The following is a 19769-nucleotide window of genomic DNA, read 5'->3' as shown; positions in this document are numbered from 1 at the left end:
AGCATTTAAGTTCTCACCTATAATGGCACTTCGCATCATATTAGATTTCAAACGTGATTCCAATGTCCTAGTAATGTATTTCTCCGATTGGTCTAATCTTTACTTTGAGCCAGAACTTTCTTTTAATATCATCAAATACCCTGATTGTAAATCGATTTTCTTTGACTACATTCAGTCTCTCTATGCTTGCAATGTCTGGCCAGCACTCAAATGTTGGAGTTCGGCATTGTTTCTACTAGTGACCTCGATTTTAACACCGGAGTATTTCTACTTATAGTCACAATTTTTTAGTTGTATAACGTCATGCAATTGTTTTGTTCTGGTCAAACTCCAAAATTCTGCACCATTGGTGGAAATTTGCTTCACTTTACTGGCATTACTCGTGGAAGGTGTACTTAATACTCATTCCAAACTCTCACCATTCTGTTGATTGTTAACCCTTACTCTTTGTTCACTGTATTAGCATATCCTTTCTATACAAAGTAAGGAAGGTAACTTTATAATAATGGTGCTCAATTATTTTTACATTTCCAAACCATCGGATTAGGTATTTTCTTTATTTACATATCCCCCCCCCCCCCCCCACCGAGACATTATTATCGGATTTGATCAGATAATGTTGATTTGCTCACTTTAGTTTCTCTGCAGTGTGCCTTTGTTTAGTGGAGTAAATGTTGGAGTTAATTTTCAGTCCCTGCAAAAAAAAAGTTACCTGCCTATAGCCAGACAGTATTTTTCTTCATCCTATCTTTAGAGCATCAGAGGTGGTTGATGTACATGCTAAAACAACAATGTTGTCATAAAGTAAATTTACTTAACACCAGAGATTGTGGATACAGTGGAGTAAGTAAGTAAACTTCGCCTACAGACCGTAAACAAGGTAAGTCAAGAGTGGGTTTGATGTGCGCTTCACTTCGGTTTTGGCCAGACCTTTAAACGATCAAAAGCTGCGAGTAATCAAGAAAGACTGTGAAACAAAGGTGTTTCGCCTCAATTACATATTTCATGATAATGTAAACAAGCATCAAAGCGTGGCCAACTGTGCACAAGTCATTCCAGGAAATACTCTGGTATGTTGTTTTATTCGATTGTGTTCCAGCCAAACTTCTAACAGGAGTTAATTTGGTGAACAGTTTTGCTTCAGGGTCAAGCAGATTGAGGGCCCTAACTGAACCTTAGTCATCTGCAGCGGCCTCACTAAACAAGCAATTATTAAACTGTTTGCCCATAAACCCATAAAGCGTATGGACTGAATAAAAGGACTATTTGGAAAGTTTTAGGGCCTGATCAAGTTCTTGGTGGATGGGATACTCTCACAAACGTGACGGATAGCCATCCGCCATATTACAAGTTCAATTGGATATAATGGAAATGTAATTTGGCAGACGGGATATCCGTCACCTTTGTCGCCAAGATCGTAATAAGGCCCTTAGTCATGGACTGCTTGACTGTCGAAACTACTCCATAGCAATTACACTTCAGATCGTCCTAAATCAAACATGTCTGTGATTAAATTATCCTCTCTCACAGTGCTGATAAACGATGGTCATGTCTCGTGGTTGTTAATCGTCATATATTGCTTCCCAGGGCAACATTACACTGATTCTCCTCGAACTTTCTTTACCCTAGATCAATGAAGTGTCAAGATTATCAAGAAGACTTAGAATCGTAAACAATGCCTAGTTAAAAATCAGGTATTTAACAAAAAGAGAAAATAGTCGTGGAGAGTCAGGAGTTGCGTACAACTTCAAAATTTGTCTTTGTAATACGTAATAGCATTTAAAGACTTCAATAAAAATATCAGTAATGATTGGAAAGCAAACTTGTTGATGCAGTAGTTTCAAGTGCGACTGTTGTCTCTATGATTTTTAAGTGTGAAGTTAATTCATATTGTTAATCCATAGATGGTTGTTACCAGTGTGAATGACAATGCCTGAGAAGATTTGAGATAATTAGACCTTTGTGTTTGAAACCATAAGTTTGGACTGATGATACCTCTTTAAAAATCTTCATGATGAGTTTGTTGGTTTTCAATATCAGGATACAGAACTACGCAACATAATAGGTCGTTAGATAGTCATGTTATCACTTATTACTATAGCTAAGACATTAGAACATACTCTCTCTTTTTTCTGTTTTTAGTCTACTAATTCAGTTTTAATTCAATTGTATTCTCTTCCTTACATTACTTGTGTTCCTATGTCATGTCTGCTTTTCTTCCTTCATTCTGTGTTTCCGCCTTCTTCTTGTTTTGGTTTTCTGCCTATACGCTGCCCTTCCAAGCACAGTATTATTTGGTTTTCTACTCTCTCTCTATTCTGGCCTTAAGGCATACTGAGTATTGAACTCAGAATGCGCTTCTCCTGTCCTCACAAACCATTGTTTCCCGTGTTAGGATGGTCACATTTAAATTCACATTAAAAGTGCAGAGTTGAGGGGAGGAGCTTAGCGCTTGACCAAGATGGCCGCGTGAGCCTTGAGCTCCCGCTACCCTCGCGCCCTCCGGCAATCATCCTGTCCTAAATCCTGATTTTCATGCACGGAATCCTGCAGATGAGTCACAGCTGGGGTGATTGACGTTGTCCGGGCCAAGATCGCCCACCGGGGACCGAAGTTGTGCACGGCGGAAGATTGCGGCCTACCTCCGAAGGATGCCAGGGGCTTGCGTTGGCAGGATGCCCGGACACTAATTGAACAACAGCGGCCCTGGGAGCTGTGAACTGACGGACGGATGCCGTGGCACTTTCACTTTCGCTTTCTCGCCCTTTGTTTGCTCCGGGTTGGGAGTGCGTCATACAGATCCTCTGTTGTCTGGAAGACCTCCACCCGGTCCTGACTGGCTGTTGAAGACCTAGTCGTACCTGTCTCCTCTACCTGAGTGAGGGACGTCCTCTTGCAACTGACCGTCCTGCTGTCCGAGATGTCGACCAAATCGGAGGCAGACAGGTCGAAGTCTAAGACTACCAGGCGGGGAGGCTATATCCAATCCAACAATATGGATCGTAATGCCCAGCAGAAGGGGTCGCCTGGTGGATCGGGACAGTCGCTGGAAGCACAGAAGGCCGATTCATCCCCAGCCTCGGAGTTATCATTGCAGGATATCAAGGGGGCGATAGATGGGATGCAATCTTCGATTGGGCGACAGTTCGAGACCCTGGCGCACAAGGTGGACATGATTTTGGTCGATGTCAACTTGATTCGCGCGGACCTGGGAAAAACCAATGAGCGGGTCAAGTCCCTGGACCTCAAGACTACTGGCCTCGCGGACGATGTCTCGGAACTCCAGGCTGAGGTCCGCAAGCTACGAACCGCGAATGACCTCTCCGCTCGCCGGCTCGAGGACTTTGAAGGTCGGGCCCGGCGCAATAATGTGCGCATTATTGGGGTCCCGGAGGCTTCGGAGGAGCTCTCCGTGGACCTCCTCGTCGAGGATCTGGTGGTGAATCATCTTGCGCCAAAGGGCCTCGGCAAGTTTTTCGCGGTGGAGCGGGCTCTCAGAGTGCCTGGCGGACGGCCTAAGGTGGGAGCCCCCCCGCGGCCGATTGTCGCCCGGATCTTCCACTTTCGAGATAGGGACGCTATCCTGCAAGCATCGAGGGTGACGGGCCCGGTGCCTTTTCAAAATGCCTCTGTGAGCTTTTACCCTGATTTCACCCAGATGGTGCAGAAACAGAGGCAAAGTTTCCTGGGGGTGAAGCGGCGGCTTAGGGATATGGACCTGAAGTATGCCATGCTTTTCCCCGCTAAGCTGCGTGTGGTATATGAGGATCGGACTTTCTTCTTCGAATCGCCGGACATGGCAGGGGACTGGTTGGATGCACTCCCTCGGCGACAGCCCGGTCGGGACGGCGTGGATGGGGTGGAAGGCGACCGGGATGGACAGAAGTGATACCTTTGGTGTTGGCCTGCTTCGATTCAGCCCTGGACAGTGACTCGCACCTTATTGCAGTAATGGGAGGGCGGCGGGGGGGAAGATAGGGGCTCTTTCCTCCCTTGGGGTGCTTTCTGTAGATTTGTTTTTGGTAGGGCGACAGGCACACTGCAAGTTGGGGGGGCTTTGTAAGCTGACGCAGGGGTGCAGGGTGGGGGGGGGGGTTTCAGGTTGTTGGGGTTGTTGTTTGGGGTGGTTGTTTTTTCTTGCAAGGCGTAGCAATGACTGTCAGAACTGTCCGATTGTGGTTCTCTGGGGGGGGGGGGGGGGGGGGGGGGGGAGAGGGGGAGGTCTCTTTGTGTTCAGGGATGGGGGGTAGGGGCTTAAACGTACTCAGCTGGAATGTTAATGGCTTAGGGGATTGTATAAAACGGGGGATAGTCCTGCAATTTTTGAAACGGACCTTGCCAGATGTGGTCCTCTTGCAGGAGACCCACCTTATAGGGAATATGTGTTATGCACTTAACAGAAAGGGCTACAAATTCATTGCTCACTCGGGGTTTTCCTCGGGATCCAGGGGTGCGGGCATACTTGTCAGAGCTTCCCTACCATTTGAGGTTGACTCCACCATTGCTGATGATAGGGGGCGCTTTGTGGCCGTGTCGGGGAGGTGGGAGGGCAGAACGTTGGTTTTGGTTTCTGTTTGTCCCCCCTGCCTTGCAGGCCTCCACGTTTGCTGATCTGGGCAAGGCCTTGTTGGAACTCCCCGAAGGGATGCTAGTGGTGGGAGGGGACTTCAATGCGGTTGGTTCTGGAATGCTAGATAGGTACCCGCCCAGAGACACCGGGGGGGCTCAGAAGTGGCTTCCCGACTTTGATACTTTTGGCCTGGTAGATTGTTGGAGGCTGCGGCACCCCACTCAGCGACAATACACCTTCCACTCCGGGGCCCACGGGAGTCTCTCCCGGATTGATTATCTGCTCACTCTGGCGGCACACGCCTCTTTGGTAACTGAGGTTAGGCACATGGCACGGGGCATATCAGATCATTCACCGGTGTGGGCACGTTTGGACATAGGCCGGGTGGCGGGGGGCAGAGTGGCTCCCGTTAACCCCTGGTACTTTCGGGACCCCAAGCTGCGCAGCGCGTTGCTGAAGACAGTTGACCATTATTTTCGAGAAAACCAGGGCTCAGTTGACTCCGCGGTGTCCTTGTGGGAAGCTTCTAAGGCTGTACTGAGAGGAGAAGCCTTGTCCCTGGTAGTGGCCGCCAAGCAGCGGAGAGACGCCGAGGTGATACAAGTGGAGGACGAGATAGCGGCTTTAGAGTTGGCCTTGGAGGGGGATGTTGAGACGTCCACGCTGCACAATTTGAGCCTGAAGCAATTGGAGTATAGGGATCTGGTGACAAATGCCGCCAAGACCCTTCACAGGGAGCAGCAGGGGCGGTTGTATGATGTTGGGGATAAGGCCGGGAAATTGCTGGCATGGCTGGACAAAAAGGAGCGTGTCAATCGTGTGGTGCCGGAGTTGTTGACGGATGGGGGAGAGGTGGTCACTGATCCCCAACGGAATAGTCCGGTGTTTCTCAGACTATTTTCGTACGGTATACGCCTCGGTCTCGGATAGACCGACTGAGGACTCGTGTCATCTTCTGCGTGACATCGCTCTGCCCTGCCTTTCCGCCATGGATAGGGAGGACCTCGATGGTGATATCACTGTAGACGAAGTGGCAGGTGCTATCCGTGCGTTGCACTCCGGCAAGGCTTCGGGCCCAAATGGTCTGCCGATAGAGCTGTACAAGCTTTGTCCGGATAAGTTTGCTCCTCACTTGACCGCCATGTTCGTGGAGGCGCGGAGGAACGGGTTTCTTCCACTCGATCAACGGCTGGCGACGATCGTGGTAATACATAAAGACGGAAAGCCCCGGGATAGGTGTGGTTCCTACCGGCCGATCTCGCTTCTCAACGCCGAGCCGAAAATCCTTGCCAAGATTCTCGCGACCCGCCTGGTCCGGGTACTTGGCGACTTGATCCACCCGGATCAGTCGGGCTTTATCCCGCACCGTAACACTGCACTAAACCTTAGACGCCTCCACGGAGTGATTGCCAGGACGGGTACGATACGAGAGCCGGCTATTGTGGCGTCCCTCGACGCCACGATGGCCTTTGACACGGTAGAGTGGGCATACTTGTGGGCGGTGCTGGCCAAATTCAGCTTCGGGCCTGGATTCGTGGGGTGGGTGAGGCTGCTCTATGAGGGGCCTCTTGCAAGCGTCGTGGTGAACGGGCGGGCGTCGGCACCTTTCGAGCTCGGGAGAAGCACCCGGCAGGGTTGCCCCCTGTCGCCGTTTGCCCTTGCTCTTGAGCCGTTGGCGGCGTGGATACGGTGGCACCCGGATATACGTGGGCTTCGCTGGTCGTCTGACCACGAAGACCGTATTTCACTCTACGCTGACGACATTCTGTTATATCTTGCCTCGCTTAAGAAATCTCTGATAGTGGTTTGTGACGTCTTGACATCTTTCGGTAGAAACTCGGGCCTAGTCATTAATTGGGGGAAGTCCCACTTGTATGTCTTGTGTGGGGATGTCCCGCCTGTTCCGCGTAACTGTTCGATCCAGATAGCCCAGCAGGGCTTTCTGTATTTGGGGATCTATATTTCCACCGACCCCATCTTGCGCTACGAGAAGAACTTGCTCCCTCCCTTGGCGCGCCTGCGGCTGGATGTGGCGGGCTGGCGGCGATTGCCGCTCTCCCTCCTTGGCCGCGCTGCACTGTTTAAAATGATGTCCCTTCCCCGTTTCCTCTATGCCCTGCAGAATACTCTTGACCTGGTCCCGGCCAGCTATTTCCGTGAGATCGAAAGCCACCAGCGCGCGCTCTTATGGGACGGGCGACCGCGTATCGCAGTCGCTAAGTTGACGCTTCCGTGGTACGACGGTGGTATCGCGCTTCCAGACATTCGACGTTATTACTGGGCCACCCAGTTGAGCGCGATTAACCATGGTGTCTATGGTCCGGCGCTTAGCCCTGGCTTCGCCATGGACCGCTGGTTGCTCCGTGGGGGTAATTACCACAGAGCGTTGTATTCGAAATCCTCGGACCTCACCCTCACGGGGCCCACCAGAGTGGCCGTCCATGTGTGGAAGGTGGCGACTGACTCGCTGGGCTGGAGGGGTAAGCTTACCCTTGCCACCCCTCTGTTTGACTCCGAGATTCTGGGGAAGCTTTGGCGCACAAAAGGGTTCGAGAAATGGGATTTGATCGGCATATACAGGGTTGGAGACCTTTTGGTTAAGGGTAAGATAAAGTCGTTCGAGGAGCTGCAGAAGGAATACGAGCTGGGGAGCACGGAGTTCTTCCGATATGCACAAGTGCGCCACGCCTTGCGGTCAGTCCTTGTGGAGGGGGAGAAGGTGCCCGAGTCCTCTCCGTTGGAGGATCGGATCCTGGATGGTCACATGCCAGAGAGCGCGATTTCGCTCATTTATAAGAAGCTTATCAATGTTCGGGCGGATCTTCTCCTAGGGTTGCGCGCCCAATGGATAAGGGACGGCCTTGAACTAGATGATGAGGATTGGCAGTCCGCAGTTTCTTCTCCCAAAGAGGTCGCTATCCCCGCGCGCCTGCGGCTGGTGCAGCTTAAAATACTCCATAGGGTCTACGTGACGGGGCCCAGGTTGGTCCACATGGGTTTCTCTGAGGAGGGCCTATATAAGAGAGGCTGTGGTATGGTGGGTACCGTCCTCCATATTATTTGGGAATGCGGTGCGATTATGGAGTTCTGGAGGCGAGTCCACGAGGTGATGGGGGAGGTGACAGGAATGGTTATGCAGCCTGAGGCGCGATGTTGTCTCCTGAATGTCTGGAGTCCTACTGACCACAACGCGGCACAGACTCAGTGGGTGACCCTGGGGAACATGGTAGCCAAGCGCGATATCGCTCGGCTGTGGGGCTCCAATAGGCCGCCCACATTGACAGCGTGGATGGAAAACATGGACTGGAGCATGTTTAGGGAGAAGACAGTGTATTGTGCTCGGGGGCGCCCTAGGAAATGGCATGCTGTGTGGGGGCCATGGAACCAGTACAGAGGGGACATATGCCTGCCCCCCGACCCGAATCCGCCTGAGGAGCAACTTTCCCCTTAGTCCTTTTCCGGCTTTGACTTTCCCGCTGATATGTGATTGTTTCTAGAGTCTCTGCCTTTCCCTCCTTTCCCTTACTATAGATCTGTGCCTGTTGGACGTGATGGGGCTCGTCCCCCCTGATGGGAACCTCTCTTGGTGTTTACAGTACTTTTCGCCTTGCTTGTGTTTAGGGTTATATTTATGTTTATGCAAAATAGAACCTTTGGCTCTCCTGTCAGTGATATGTGGACGCAAGCATGTGTTGAATCTCTAAAGCTGCCGTACCTCCGGGTTGTCGGCTGAATAGCTGTGTCACTGATTTAAAATAAAGGTTTTTAAAAAAAATAAAAATAAAAAAAAAGTGCAGAGTTAAGACTTTTCCAACACTGTATATTTACTTGGATGTTATGCCATAATCTTTGCTATATTAATTTATTGTAATCTCTACATATATCTTTTTGCAGCCCTGAAAAAGCGGTTTTCTATTCTGCAAAACAAGAGCTGACAAGTTCAGTATTTGTATGATTCTAAGACTTGTGTATATACTATGTACCTTAGGCTCTAATGCTTATATCTACAAATAAATGTCACAATGTATGAAATCCTAGGACTGACATTTTGTTTAGTATATATGAACTATTTGTCTAGGTCTCTAAATACAATTACATATTACAAAAACAAATGTTGCTGTATTGTGAATATGTATGTAACTCCTGACTTCTCAAGACTCCTTGCTCTTTGGTAAACATATGTGTCAGAAGGATAAACTAACATAGTGGGTGAGTACACAGGGCCGTGCACTCGGATTATCCAGTGCTGTTTTAAAGTAAAGGCATCGGTTGATGTATTGAATTCGACAAAGTTGTTTCTGGGGCTTGGTCAAACTGATGGATTTGACACTCTGGTTAAAGATGATCACTGGGATTTTTCCAAATTGGCTAGCTCTTAAGTAGGCCTACTTGACCAAATTATCTAATAACCACATCCTGCTACCCCCTTAGACAGCAGGTGGTTTATTGCCAAATACCACCACCTAGAGAATGGTAGCCTCCTAATGGTGCTGGACTATAAAAGGAGGTATGATTATTCAATTGCTGCACCCCCACTCTACTCCCACTTTACTGTAGCTGGGTTGCATCATTAACCAACCACCCCAACGTAACACTTTTTACAGCCTATTTGTGCTCGGACAGACATGTCTAACAAAGGCGTACCACTTTGTTTACTTGACCAATGGATCTTGCTTGGCATCCAGAGGGGCATCTGGCCCTCCTCTTATAACAAAAAGACTAGAAATAGCAAAGACAATGCATACAAAACGCAATGTAGGGCCAGGAGAGAGGCTAATGCAAATATAGAAATTAGCAACATTCAGCATGAAGGTATGGTAAGTATAGGGTAGAAAAAGGTCAGAGAGGCTCAAGTAGATGGTGAGGGGAGAGTAACTAATGAGGGTCAAGGAGACAATTTCAGAAGACAGCATATAACTGGCTAGTTGACCTATTCAACAACATCTGTACTAATAAAAATGACTTTCACAAACAAAAATAATATGTACCTCTCACAGATTGATAAATATAAAAAGAGAAAGGCCAGTACAGCAAGGCTCTCGGTATCAGCAGATTCCTTTGAAAATCCAGCAAACTCTTTCAGTTTTTCCATTTCATCTGGGTGAGGGGATATAGGTCCATCATTCATACGAACTGTAGGAAAATACATAGGACTAGTAAGAAAGGTTCACCACAAAGTTTCCATTTAATAGAAACCAAAAGAAATTGCTTACGAAAACAAGGGGGTGGTCTACACCACTGCACTGTGAGCAGGACCACTTACATGGTTCCAGACTAACAACAAATAACTTGGAGCAGGTGCAGGTGATAATTAGAGCAAAGTCAGGATTCTCACACTTCAAGATAAAGCATAGTCATTTTTCCAGCACTGCAATGTACAAATATTGGAGTTGTTAAGGACAGTCAAAGCAGCGTGGATGAAAACTAACTTCGGCTGTTGGTGGGTTAAGATTTGTGTTCAGGATCGGGAATTGGAGTAGCAGCAGGGAACATGGGGAAATCCATGAGGCATGTGTTAGAAGCAAGTAGGCAGGGTATGTGTGTGTGTGGCAAGGGTGGATAGCTGTAAGAGAAAATTGTCAAGAGCCAAAGCGAGGACAGAAATAAATAAAATGGGATGGGGTAAGAGTAAATTGATGAAGGAATGAGAGTTAAAATGGGTGATGGAGGAAGAGAGCAAGGAGGATAACTGCTTTGGTGAAATAGAGATGGGAATAGTGTGGAGAGAGCCAGCCAATCCCTTTGAAGACAATGACCTCTGACAGGGGGTCCCCAACGAGTAGCTACGGCGCTACTGGCAGCTCACCAGCACACTTGTAATAGATTTTAGAAGTAAAGCTGAGCCCAGTATCTCATTTCGAGGGTGTGTGCATATGAAAGAAGACAGCGCTGCTCATCTGAAGACCCTTAGAAGGGCAACAAGACAAACAAATGTCATGGCCTCATAATAAGACTCATTTACTATGTCAGCCTTTGGGGTCTGCAACATGACAATCTTTACATTCAATCTACCTACGTCACAAGGAGATTGGCCATATTGTAGGCCATGCTGTACCAGTCACACTGCGTGTGAACAAAAAGCCTTGAAAGAAAGGAGGCAGAGGTAGCCTGATCAGTCATCAGTGCTGACCCACCGAAGCGTGGGCCTGAAGGAGCCACAATGAAAATGTGTTAGTAGGGAGCATGATCAGCCAAAGAGCTGAGTAGGGCAGAGTGTGGATCCAGGGATAAGACAAATATACCTCATTTGTGTGTTTATGCACATGTGCATGTTTGTGAGTGTGAGGCATTGTGTTCCTCCCTTCCTAATAAACATGGTCACTCCATGGAAGCTGCACCTGATGTCAAGGTCCATCAAGGGTAATACTGGCCATCTTCAACATAATTTGGGCGCTTATGGTCTAGTTGTGGCGTACTGGAACCTTTGACATATTAAGAGCGCAACTGGCCTATCTCTAGCCATCCCGGACATAATGGTAGTTGCCCTTTGCATAATAATGGCCATGACCGATATACGCTGGGGATCTTGGCCATTAAGGTGCCAGCCTTGGCAAAATGGCCGCCCTGGTATAAAGGTGGGTATAACTGGGTACACCAAGTATGCCTGTAATGTGGGTATAACTGCCACATTACAGGCATACTTGGTGTTATGGTGAGCATCCATAGCCTAGCATTGTAATACTTGGGCATTTGAAGCACAATATGTACATATGAGGCGTTTGCACAAGAGTACATAAAATGACAAGTTGTGTACTTAACCCATAAAAATGAAAACAGATATTTTGAAGGCAACAATTAGGTTTAAGAAAAGTTTTTTTTCTGGAAAACTGAGTTTGTTGGCCCAACATGGAAAGTGGTATTTGATTGAAAAATGTGTATTTTGAGAAAGTGATATGATGATAAAGACAAAAGGTTGCAATTCCAAAACACAATTAAAGTCAATAGTCGAATGATAATAAAAGATGAGTTAGAGAGACTTATTGCTGTGGGTATGTTAAGAGGGCATGTGATGCTTTGGCTATTAATTCATTAGCAAAGTCGATGACATATTTAATATGAATAAGCTTTTTCTTGGTATTTCTGCATAGATGTTTTGGTGGTCACTTCAGATAATCCTGCTTGTGCTGGTCATAGTGTAATTCTTACATATATGATCAGTGTCTTATAGTGCTAGTAGCGTTCCTTGAACAGAAGCAGCTCTCACTACAGAAAATGTTGGAGATCCCTGTCCTAAAGGCACAGTTGCAACGCAAGATGCAGATATGGCCAGAGCGATTTCTTGTAGAACATAGCTGGAGGGGATCCAGACACAATTTGGAGAGTAGCGAAGGTTAGCTATACGATATCTGGGTCAGAGACTCCCATGGCAGACAGGGGGGACTGGACTCCAATTGTGACAGAGCCTTTTGCAACTGGTGTCCCGTGACCCAGTACTGTGGATTCGCCACATGAGAACAATGTACCCCTTTTTTAGCATTTGGCTCTCAGGGTAGCGAAGCAGAATAGTCCAAGGCTTACTCTGAGGAGGTACTATGGGCTATAGACTCAGCAAAGCAACAACACTTAATAATTCACTGTTTAGCTAGTGCTTTCTTTTTAAAAGGAAAAGTACTTTATTACACGCACTACGTAATACTATGCACAAACGACAAAAGAATGGCAGGTGGAAATGCCTATGGTCAATCCTTCCAAAAAGGCTGAAAACCCGGGGACATGGCCAGCGAGCCAACATGGCGGAAGTGTAAATCTGCATCTCCGCTTTAAAGCCCTACCATCCGCCGTCATCCTGCTCAGCTGACAAGTGTCTGGGTCCCAGCTCTCTTCCTGTGATAGCTGTAACCCCGGCAAAGACTATGGGGGGGGGGGGGGGGGGGTCCCCTCGGAGTGGCCAGTGGCCCAATTGCAAGTCCGGAGCACCGGATGCAGATTCACTTAGATGGCGGCTGGTGCAGCTAGAGCCAACCCCCCGTGAGTTTTTTTGATCTACTAAAAGTATGATATCGTAATCAGGTTGATAAGGATATTTAACTTCAAAAGTAGATTACAGTTTGGTGAAATAATTAAAATAAGTGAATGCCATAGACCAACTCACGGCAATGAAACTTTCTAGGAAATAGTATATGGATAAATTGTTTCCCGCCGTTGAGACATTACGAGAGAGGTCTCAGCGGATGTTTAGGTAAAATAAGCATAAGATCCCACAAGGGTAAAGAGATTAGATAGTTCCACTGAATAACGATGAAACACGCAGATACTACTACAAAATCTTACCAATTAAGAGGGTCTTTTTAATTTTCTCCTTTTTTTAGTGTGTGACTACAAGACAACACCATAGCACACAAGACCCGCATGGTGCACAGTAGCACCATACAGAAGGTGAGAACAGTAAACGAAAATGTTAATATGCACTATCTTGCATAAAATGATACCTAAACCGATACCATTGGTGTAGGTTCAAATTGGATCACAAGGGTGTTCATCACACAACATGTCCCTTGGAAGATTAACACATATGATGGATAGTATATAAAGTTTTGAGTGTCATACTGTTCAATAGATTGAGTACAATGACATACACCTGTTTTTTATATTGTCATAGCACACTCACAGAAATCACTAATGGGAAACAAATATTTTTGGAGGTAGTAGCACTGGTGACGTAGTAGTCCACAGACAATTCATCACAAAAATCACTCTGACTTAGTGCATTTAACAAGTCACGGTGTGAATAGTATATGTACAATTCACCTATACTAGATCCCGAAATACAAATCTATTTGTCCGAATATTCTTGTATTTTATCTTTTAGAAAAACTACTGGATGAATAAGAAATTTAGATGAGTGCAATAGGCCTCAATTTTGTTGTGCATGAACAAATTGCTAAACATAAGGCAGGGACACCGAAGAGTACACATCCTAACCCTGAAGAAGGCCCCAGACCCGGAAGGGCTTATATCGAGGGCCGAAACATGTTGGCATTATAGAGAGGGTACGTTTGAATAAATTGTATTCAAAAGAACCCCATTGACTTCACGTTTTTATCTTATACCCCAGGTACCCTAGGAATAAAATAGAGATATTGGGTATACCTGGAGATATTTTTATTATATCACCCATCTGGTTCCCTGCATAACCAGTCGTTACTTTATATAAGAACTCCCTTAACATCTTTGGTTGAGTCCGCTCAGGTAGTACCATCTTACCTGGGTGTGGAAAAATGCCAATGATGAAGCATTTCACTATTAGTGAGTGAGGCGTCTTCTCCAATATCTCTGGATATTCCATCACCAAGAGTGGTTATAGGACATATCATTTGTTCAGGGATCCCCCGGTAAGAAACTGATTTTTGAAAAACTGTATATCCCTTTGGGAAAACAGAAAACAGCAGTTGCCTTTAGTGATAGTATAGTACCTGGGAGATTGCAACTGTGCAGCTTCTCTCTCCCCTGTGAAAAAAAGCACATCTTAAACATGTCCGATACGAGTGTGCAGGACTTTTAGCACCTTTTCAAGCAGTCCTCTGAATTTTTCCGAACTTCGTGCACTCTGCGTTTGGCAGACTGCCGCTCCTTTGAACACTCGTTGCAGGGATACTATTTTTGCTCCTACTGCTACGATATGGTAAGCCAAATCACCAGCGACACCCAGTTCACCATGGAAAGAACTATATTGGAGATGAAGTGTCGTGAGCGCATCGTCCAAATTCTGGGTTTACCTTGTCTACGAGAATTAAACACCACTTGGTTTCTGTCATTCAGACCAATTTGGCAAGATTGCCTCTTACCTGTTCTACGCTACCTGCTATGCGGTGAAGAATGCGTGCTGGACATTTGTCTGACACTCCATCAGTCATGCCTACGGATATCGATACTCTGCTGGACTCGGTAACTGCCCATGCTATGTGTTGTCCCCAGCGGCTACCAATCCTGATGGCGGCATTCATTGAGATCTCACAGACACAACATGCTACTGCTGAGGTACGAGAGGAAACACCAGGCGCGCAGGTAACATCCAATCCGGACATTGCTGATGCTTCCCATGCTGAAGGCAATAGTTCGCATCGATGTGCTGTTGATCTTCTACACGAGGTATTCCAACTCTCACCCACAATGGGCTGTTGTCTACAGGATTAGAAAATGTTATGTTTTCTCCATTCCCACACACTGACTTTTGATTCAAGCACACAGTGTTCCGGAGAGACTCTGAATTTGGCCTTCGTTCTTTTTCAAATGTGATACTGACTTTGGAACTTTTTCTATGAATTGTATTTTTCATTTTTTGGCACAGTAATCTGCTTACAGTAGAACTATTCATAGAGAACATAATTCTTTGATAACACTTTCAGGGACAGTATGCCACCTTGTCATGAATAACAATTTGACTTGTGTGACCTGATATGAAATAGTTTCAGACCCTTTTTTCTTCTGTATTTACGAGCCATTTCATCAAATGTATATAATTTTGGTTCATTCATTTAGCATTCCAATGTGATCCTATGCTTAGAATGGAACATTGCCTTTTATATGTACAACACTTTATCCATAGCAATGGTTTTGTAATGTATTTTTAGGACATATGTTTTAGATAGGTTTTTAGATTATTTTTGCAAACCCATGCGATACTCTGTTTTAAGATATGTTTAGAACGTTTAGGATTTAGTAACGTCATTCATACGAAACTGGAGTGGGTGTTGTGTGCAGATTTAGATTCCGTATATAGGTTTCCCGATTTATGACCTTATATAGGTACAATTCACATTGCCCTTATTTGGACATAGAAATCTGGCCCTTATTTAGACATTTTCCATACAAACCAAATACAGGCACGGCCACCTACATCCGTCCATCCACGTCACAACGAATTCTTGGAAAACCAGACCCATAAGCCTTTAGGAATTTCCCTCAGCTTGAATATTGATTTCTCCAAGAACTCATTAAGTATGCATGAACATCTATTCCTTAGGGGTTCATTCATGATGTTCCTCTGCCCGACTTTTACGTCAATACTGGCATTCTTAGACACCTTCAAGGTATAAATATACCAGCACTTGCCCTGGCAAATTGCGGTTCCCGGAGGATTCGATCCAACCCAGACTACAAGGTTCGCCACAACAAGTTCGGAAGGAGATAGGTTTCCAGCCTGATGCACTGACCTGACGCTGCCACCCTCCTCGCAGAGAATCCAGCTCCAGTGCTCTCTGACTTCCCTTGCAGGGGGATAGACTATCGAGTCCAGAAAAGAGATTCCAACCTCTCTCATTCTAAGGTATGGAGCAGACTAGAACTTAGAGAAACTTTTGGCAACTCTTTGCTAAACTAAAATATAGCTAGCTATACTTTAGAAATGGCACCTACTTCAAACCTCGTACTGCACTTGGGTTAGGTACACTGGGGTAGAACAATTTAGAAGCATCAGATGAGTATCACATTTTAGCTTATGTCATTTATGTATGTATTTTGATTAATACATGTCATAGCTACAAACCATGCTATTGCAGTATTATTTTATCTTACTACTAACCTCGTACATATTGTACTTTGCAGTCTGTCTTATGATTGTAGCAATTCATATCTCTTGCATGAGAAATAAAACTGTTCAATAAACCCTTTTATTGAAACGCCCGTCTCTCGATTTCTGTGCAACTCTGTAGAAACGAAGCATGCACGATTGACTGAGTGAAACGGTTATCTATTGTTTTCACGATTCTGAGACTGTTCTGATTCTAATAGGAAACAAAGTTGTCATGTTTATGCGGTTGTCAGAGACTAATCCCTTCTTGTTTATTCGAGAAGTTTCTAGTGACCTCTGAGTTAGCTGGCACACACAAGTAATTAAGTTTAATATACTCGATAGAGACATACTGACCTTAGTCCTATGTCAAATCTATAGTGTATGTTATTCCAATGCGCAGGGCCTATCAGGGATATAGGAATTGCACTACAATTTGACAGACAACAGAGCTGAGACGAATTAGGAGAGTAGGTGGCTGCTGGGCCCAATGCATCCACGCTTCCCTTCTCTCCCCCTACAGTGTCGTAGGTACTGCAGGTTCATCATCTCAGGGCTCTGGATTAGATAGGGAAGACCCAGGTTGGAGAGAGGGTGGCCAGGTGAAGGGAGTGCCTATGAATTGGCAAGTCTTGTCGTGGAATGTCAATGTCGAACAACAAGAACCAAATGGAGGACACTGATGTAGTACATTAGACACCATGCACCACAAGTGCTATTCCTACAGGAGATACACCTATCGGGAACACAGTGTCAATTTGTGGAATTCCAGATATACTCCAGGGTGTGCCACTCCTGATTCACCAGAGGCTTTCGTGGGTTTGATGTACACCCTCAGTGGCAAGATTATGCCCAGACATTGGTCCCTTGTTCACTGTACCACTGGAACCAAGCTACACCCAACTGATGAGCCCCAATCGGGGAGAAAACGGTCTTCGATTTCTTGTCTTTCGGTTCTTGGAGGATGTGGCCTGGCAGTTTGGGCTTGGTTGCTCCTTCTGAAGCAGAGTCGAGACTGATTTGCATATGGCTGGCTCTAAAATGAGAAGGCATGACGGGCAAAAGAACAATGGGTTGGAATGATACCACAATCAGTTCCCAGTGGTTAGACGAATGGCAAGCATTTGTCCCATCACCTTTTGGGTGTTTGATATACTACTGGGTATCCCAGTTGGTCTCTCTGAACGACTGGATCCTATGGGGACAGATGACCCTGGCATCACGGATGGAGCTTGACCTTTTTGAGCTCCATGGTAGATTCCCACTGCTTTATGGGTCTCCACTGCCACCGATGCTCCCACATGTTACATGGTTTTGGTTGCAATGATTGAGGACGACTCTGAATCTAATTGGTTGGTGGAAAGGGCTGTTAGCAGAGACCCCTTAAAGGTACCTGACTTGGTTTCCGCAGGTGTTTAAGTAATATTCTTTACTCGTAAGATGGAATCCTAAATGGTGTCTGGTGTATCTTTCCCAAACCAAGATGGTGGCCACATAGTGGAAATGATAGCCAAATGAGAACAAACATGAAGAAGAAACTGGCATCACCTTTGAACTGTAGTATACTAGGTGCTTACCCGGACGATATTTGTTTACCAATGGCTGCTTTCTGTCTGTGCTCATCTTCCTCAGTTTGAAGACCAATAGATGCTACGAGTTCCACCTTGCTCAGTTTGAAGACCAATGGGTGCTACGTTGTATCAGCTGAAATTCTTCAGTGAAACTGATTGGTTGTTTGGGTGTGAAACTGAGAGTTTGTAAGGACTGGGACATTTCTTCAAAAGCAGTATTGTTTCATGATGATTCTATTGAACAGTTACATTTTGTCTGCTGAGTGACAATCTCCTATTACTCTGAACTACGTTCTTAATTTGGTTTTCTGAACTGCATTCAATATTATTCAAGGTAGCTTAAGGATTCGCTTCTGTATGTATATATTATCACACTTTAGATGAGTTAGACTTTACACTAACATTTGGTATTATATGTTGCAAGTTAAACATTTGAATTCACACACGCACATAGCTGCAGAGCGTTTTCCAACTCTAAAAGAAATTTAGACAAAGTATTTTAGATAGATCAATTCAGAAGACTGTATAGTGAATGTTCTTTATTAGCTTTTTGAGGAATTGAACACATGAGATGAATTGACAGTATGTTCAACAGAGGGTGCTAAGCAGTGAGGTGTGCCTTTCCCATTCCCCTTTTCCCCCATGGTCTCTGGAGTGGCTTCTTAATCTTTTCAGAGTGCAAGATTAGTGAGACAGAGCAGCAAACTTCAAACATCCCTACAATAGAAAAGTTAGTTTGACAACAGCACAATTTGAGATAGACTCGAGGGCATCTTCCAAATGGTAAAGATGAAAACAATAGACTGAAGCAAGGTCTTAGCCTTATTTGGATTATATTTGTTGGATATGCCCATTACCTTGACCGATACTAGTTGTTTTTGTCAGAAAAAGGCATGTACCACAAAGAAAACTAAATGTTTTATGTAGTTACTGTTCAATCAATAAACCAATTATCAATACAAACAAAACCAAAGCATTGGTGTTTGGACATAATATGTACATATGTATTGGTATTTATGTAGCGCAAACCTAGCTATGAAGCATGGAGCTCTGTGCCTTACTTGCGGGGAATGGGAGAGATAATCTAAAAGATTGCATACATCAAGTGGGGATTACACAAATACAATTCACACATTAGATTCCACATTTTTTGTCATAGGGTTATTAAGTGATTTGCCCAGAATCACACAATGTTGAGTCTTGTGCAGAGAGTCCCCAGGAACCAAAGTCAGATGCTCAAGCTGCTTGGCCACATCCCTGCCACATCGCCACCCTGGTAGTAAGGCCAATAAGGTGTTCCAACTCTTGGTTTCAAATTATAAATATTTAGGCATTAATTTTAGTTTTAACCTTAGTTGGCTCAACCATATAAAGATAATCAAGCAAAGAAGTCCAGGGCAGCTTTTGACCTGATTATGGTGTCCTGTCTTCCCCTTTTTTTTTTTTTTAATCAAAGATAATACCAGCACTTTACAGAGCAGAGTATCTTACATGGATAAATGGATTGTTTGGAAAAATCTCGAAGGTTTGGTAAGAGACTTTTTGGTGTACCATGCAATACAATTCTGCAGGTAATATGGTTTGAATTGGGATTAAATCTTGGAAATGTTTAGCATGCAGATGCTTGATGAAGTAGGGAAATTCAGGCTAAAATGTCAACTACAGGTTTTCATACGATCCAATCACTTAAGTACAAAGTAGCTAAATACTTTGTTAAATGTTTATTTTCAGAAAGTCATTGACTGGAGAAAGAAAAATCTATTCAGCTAAAACAAGGCAGGCAGCTCATGATGACCCCCTTATAAGTAATGCAGATGTTGATGGTAAACAGAATGTGGTATTGTCTAAAAGTAGTTTGAAAACCATTTTGGGTTTCAATACCCTAATGAACGTGCTGATAAACAAATGCGTATGGAGTTGGTAAGGGAAGGGGTTAACTAGACCCAGAAATTGCATGTTGTGCACAGATGCATGCAACATGAGACGGCTAGTAGTTATCACGCAGGGAGACCAGCTTAAAAAGGGAGGCATATGTGAACAGAAACCTGTGTGTGGTAATCACACAGATAATGGCATTGTCTGGGGGGCTGGAGTGGCAGATAAAAGATGTGCAAGATGT

The 19769-nt window shown here is 45.2% G+C and overlaps 1 protein-coding gene across 1 annotated transcript in view; it reads right to left on the bottom strand.

The window, feature by feature from the left end:
- MVK (mevalonate kinase) overlaps window positions 1-19769 on the bottom strand; it is a 163782-nt gene that overhangs the window by 128173 nt on the left and 15840 nt on the right. Inside the window, exon 4 of the mRNA XM_085636377.1 lies at window positions 9559-9703. Within this exon, the coding sequence (XP_085492503.1) occupies window positions 9559-9703 (145 nt within the window). The remainder of the gene's footprint in view (window positions 1-9558; window positions 9704-19769) is intronic.

Source organism: Triturus cristatus, chromosome 11 (genome assembly GCF_964204655.1).
Source record: "Triturus cristatus chromosome 11, aTriCri1.1, whole genome shotgun sequence".
NCBI lineage: Eukaryota > Metazoa > Chordata > Amphibia > Caudata > Salamandridae > Triturus > Triturus cristatus.
This window is presented reverse-complemented; position numbering and strand designations above follow the sequence as displayed.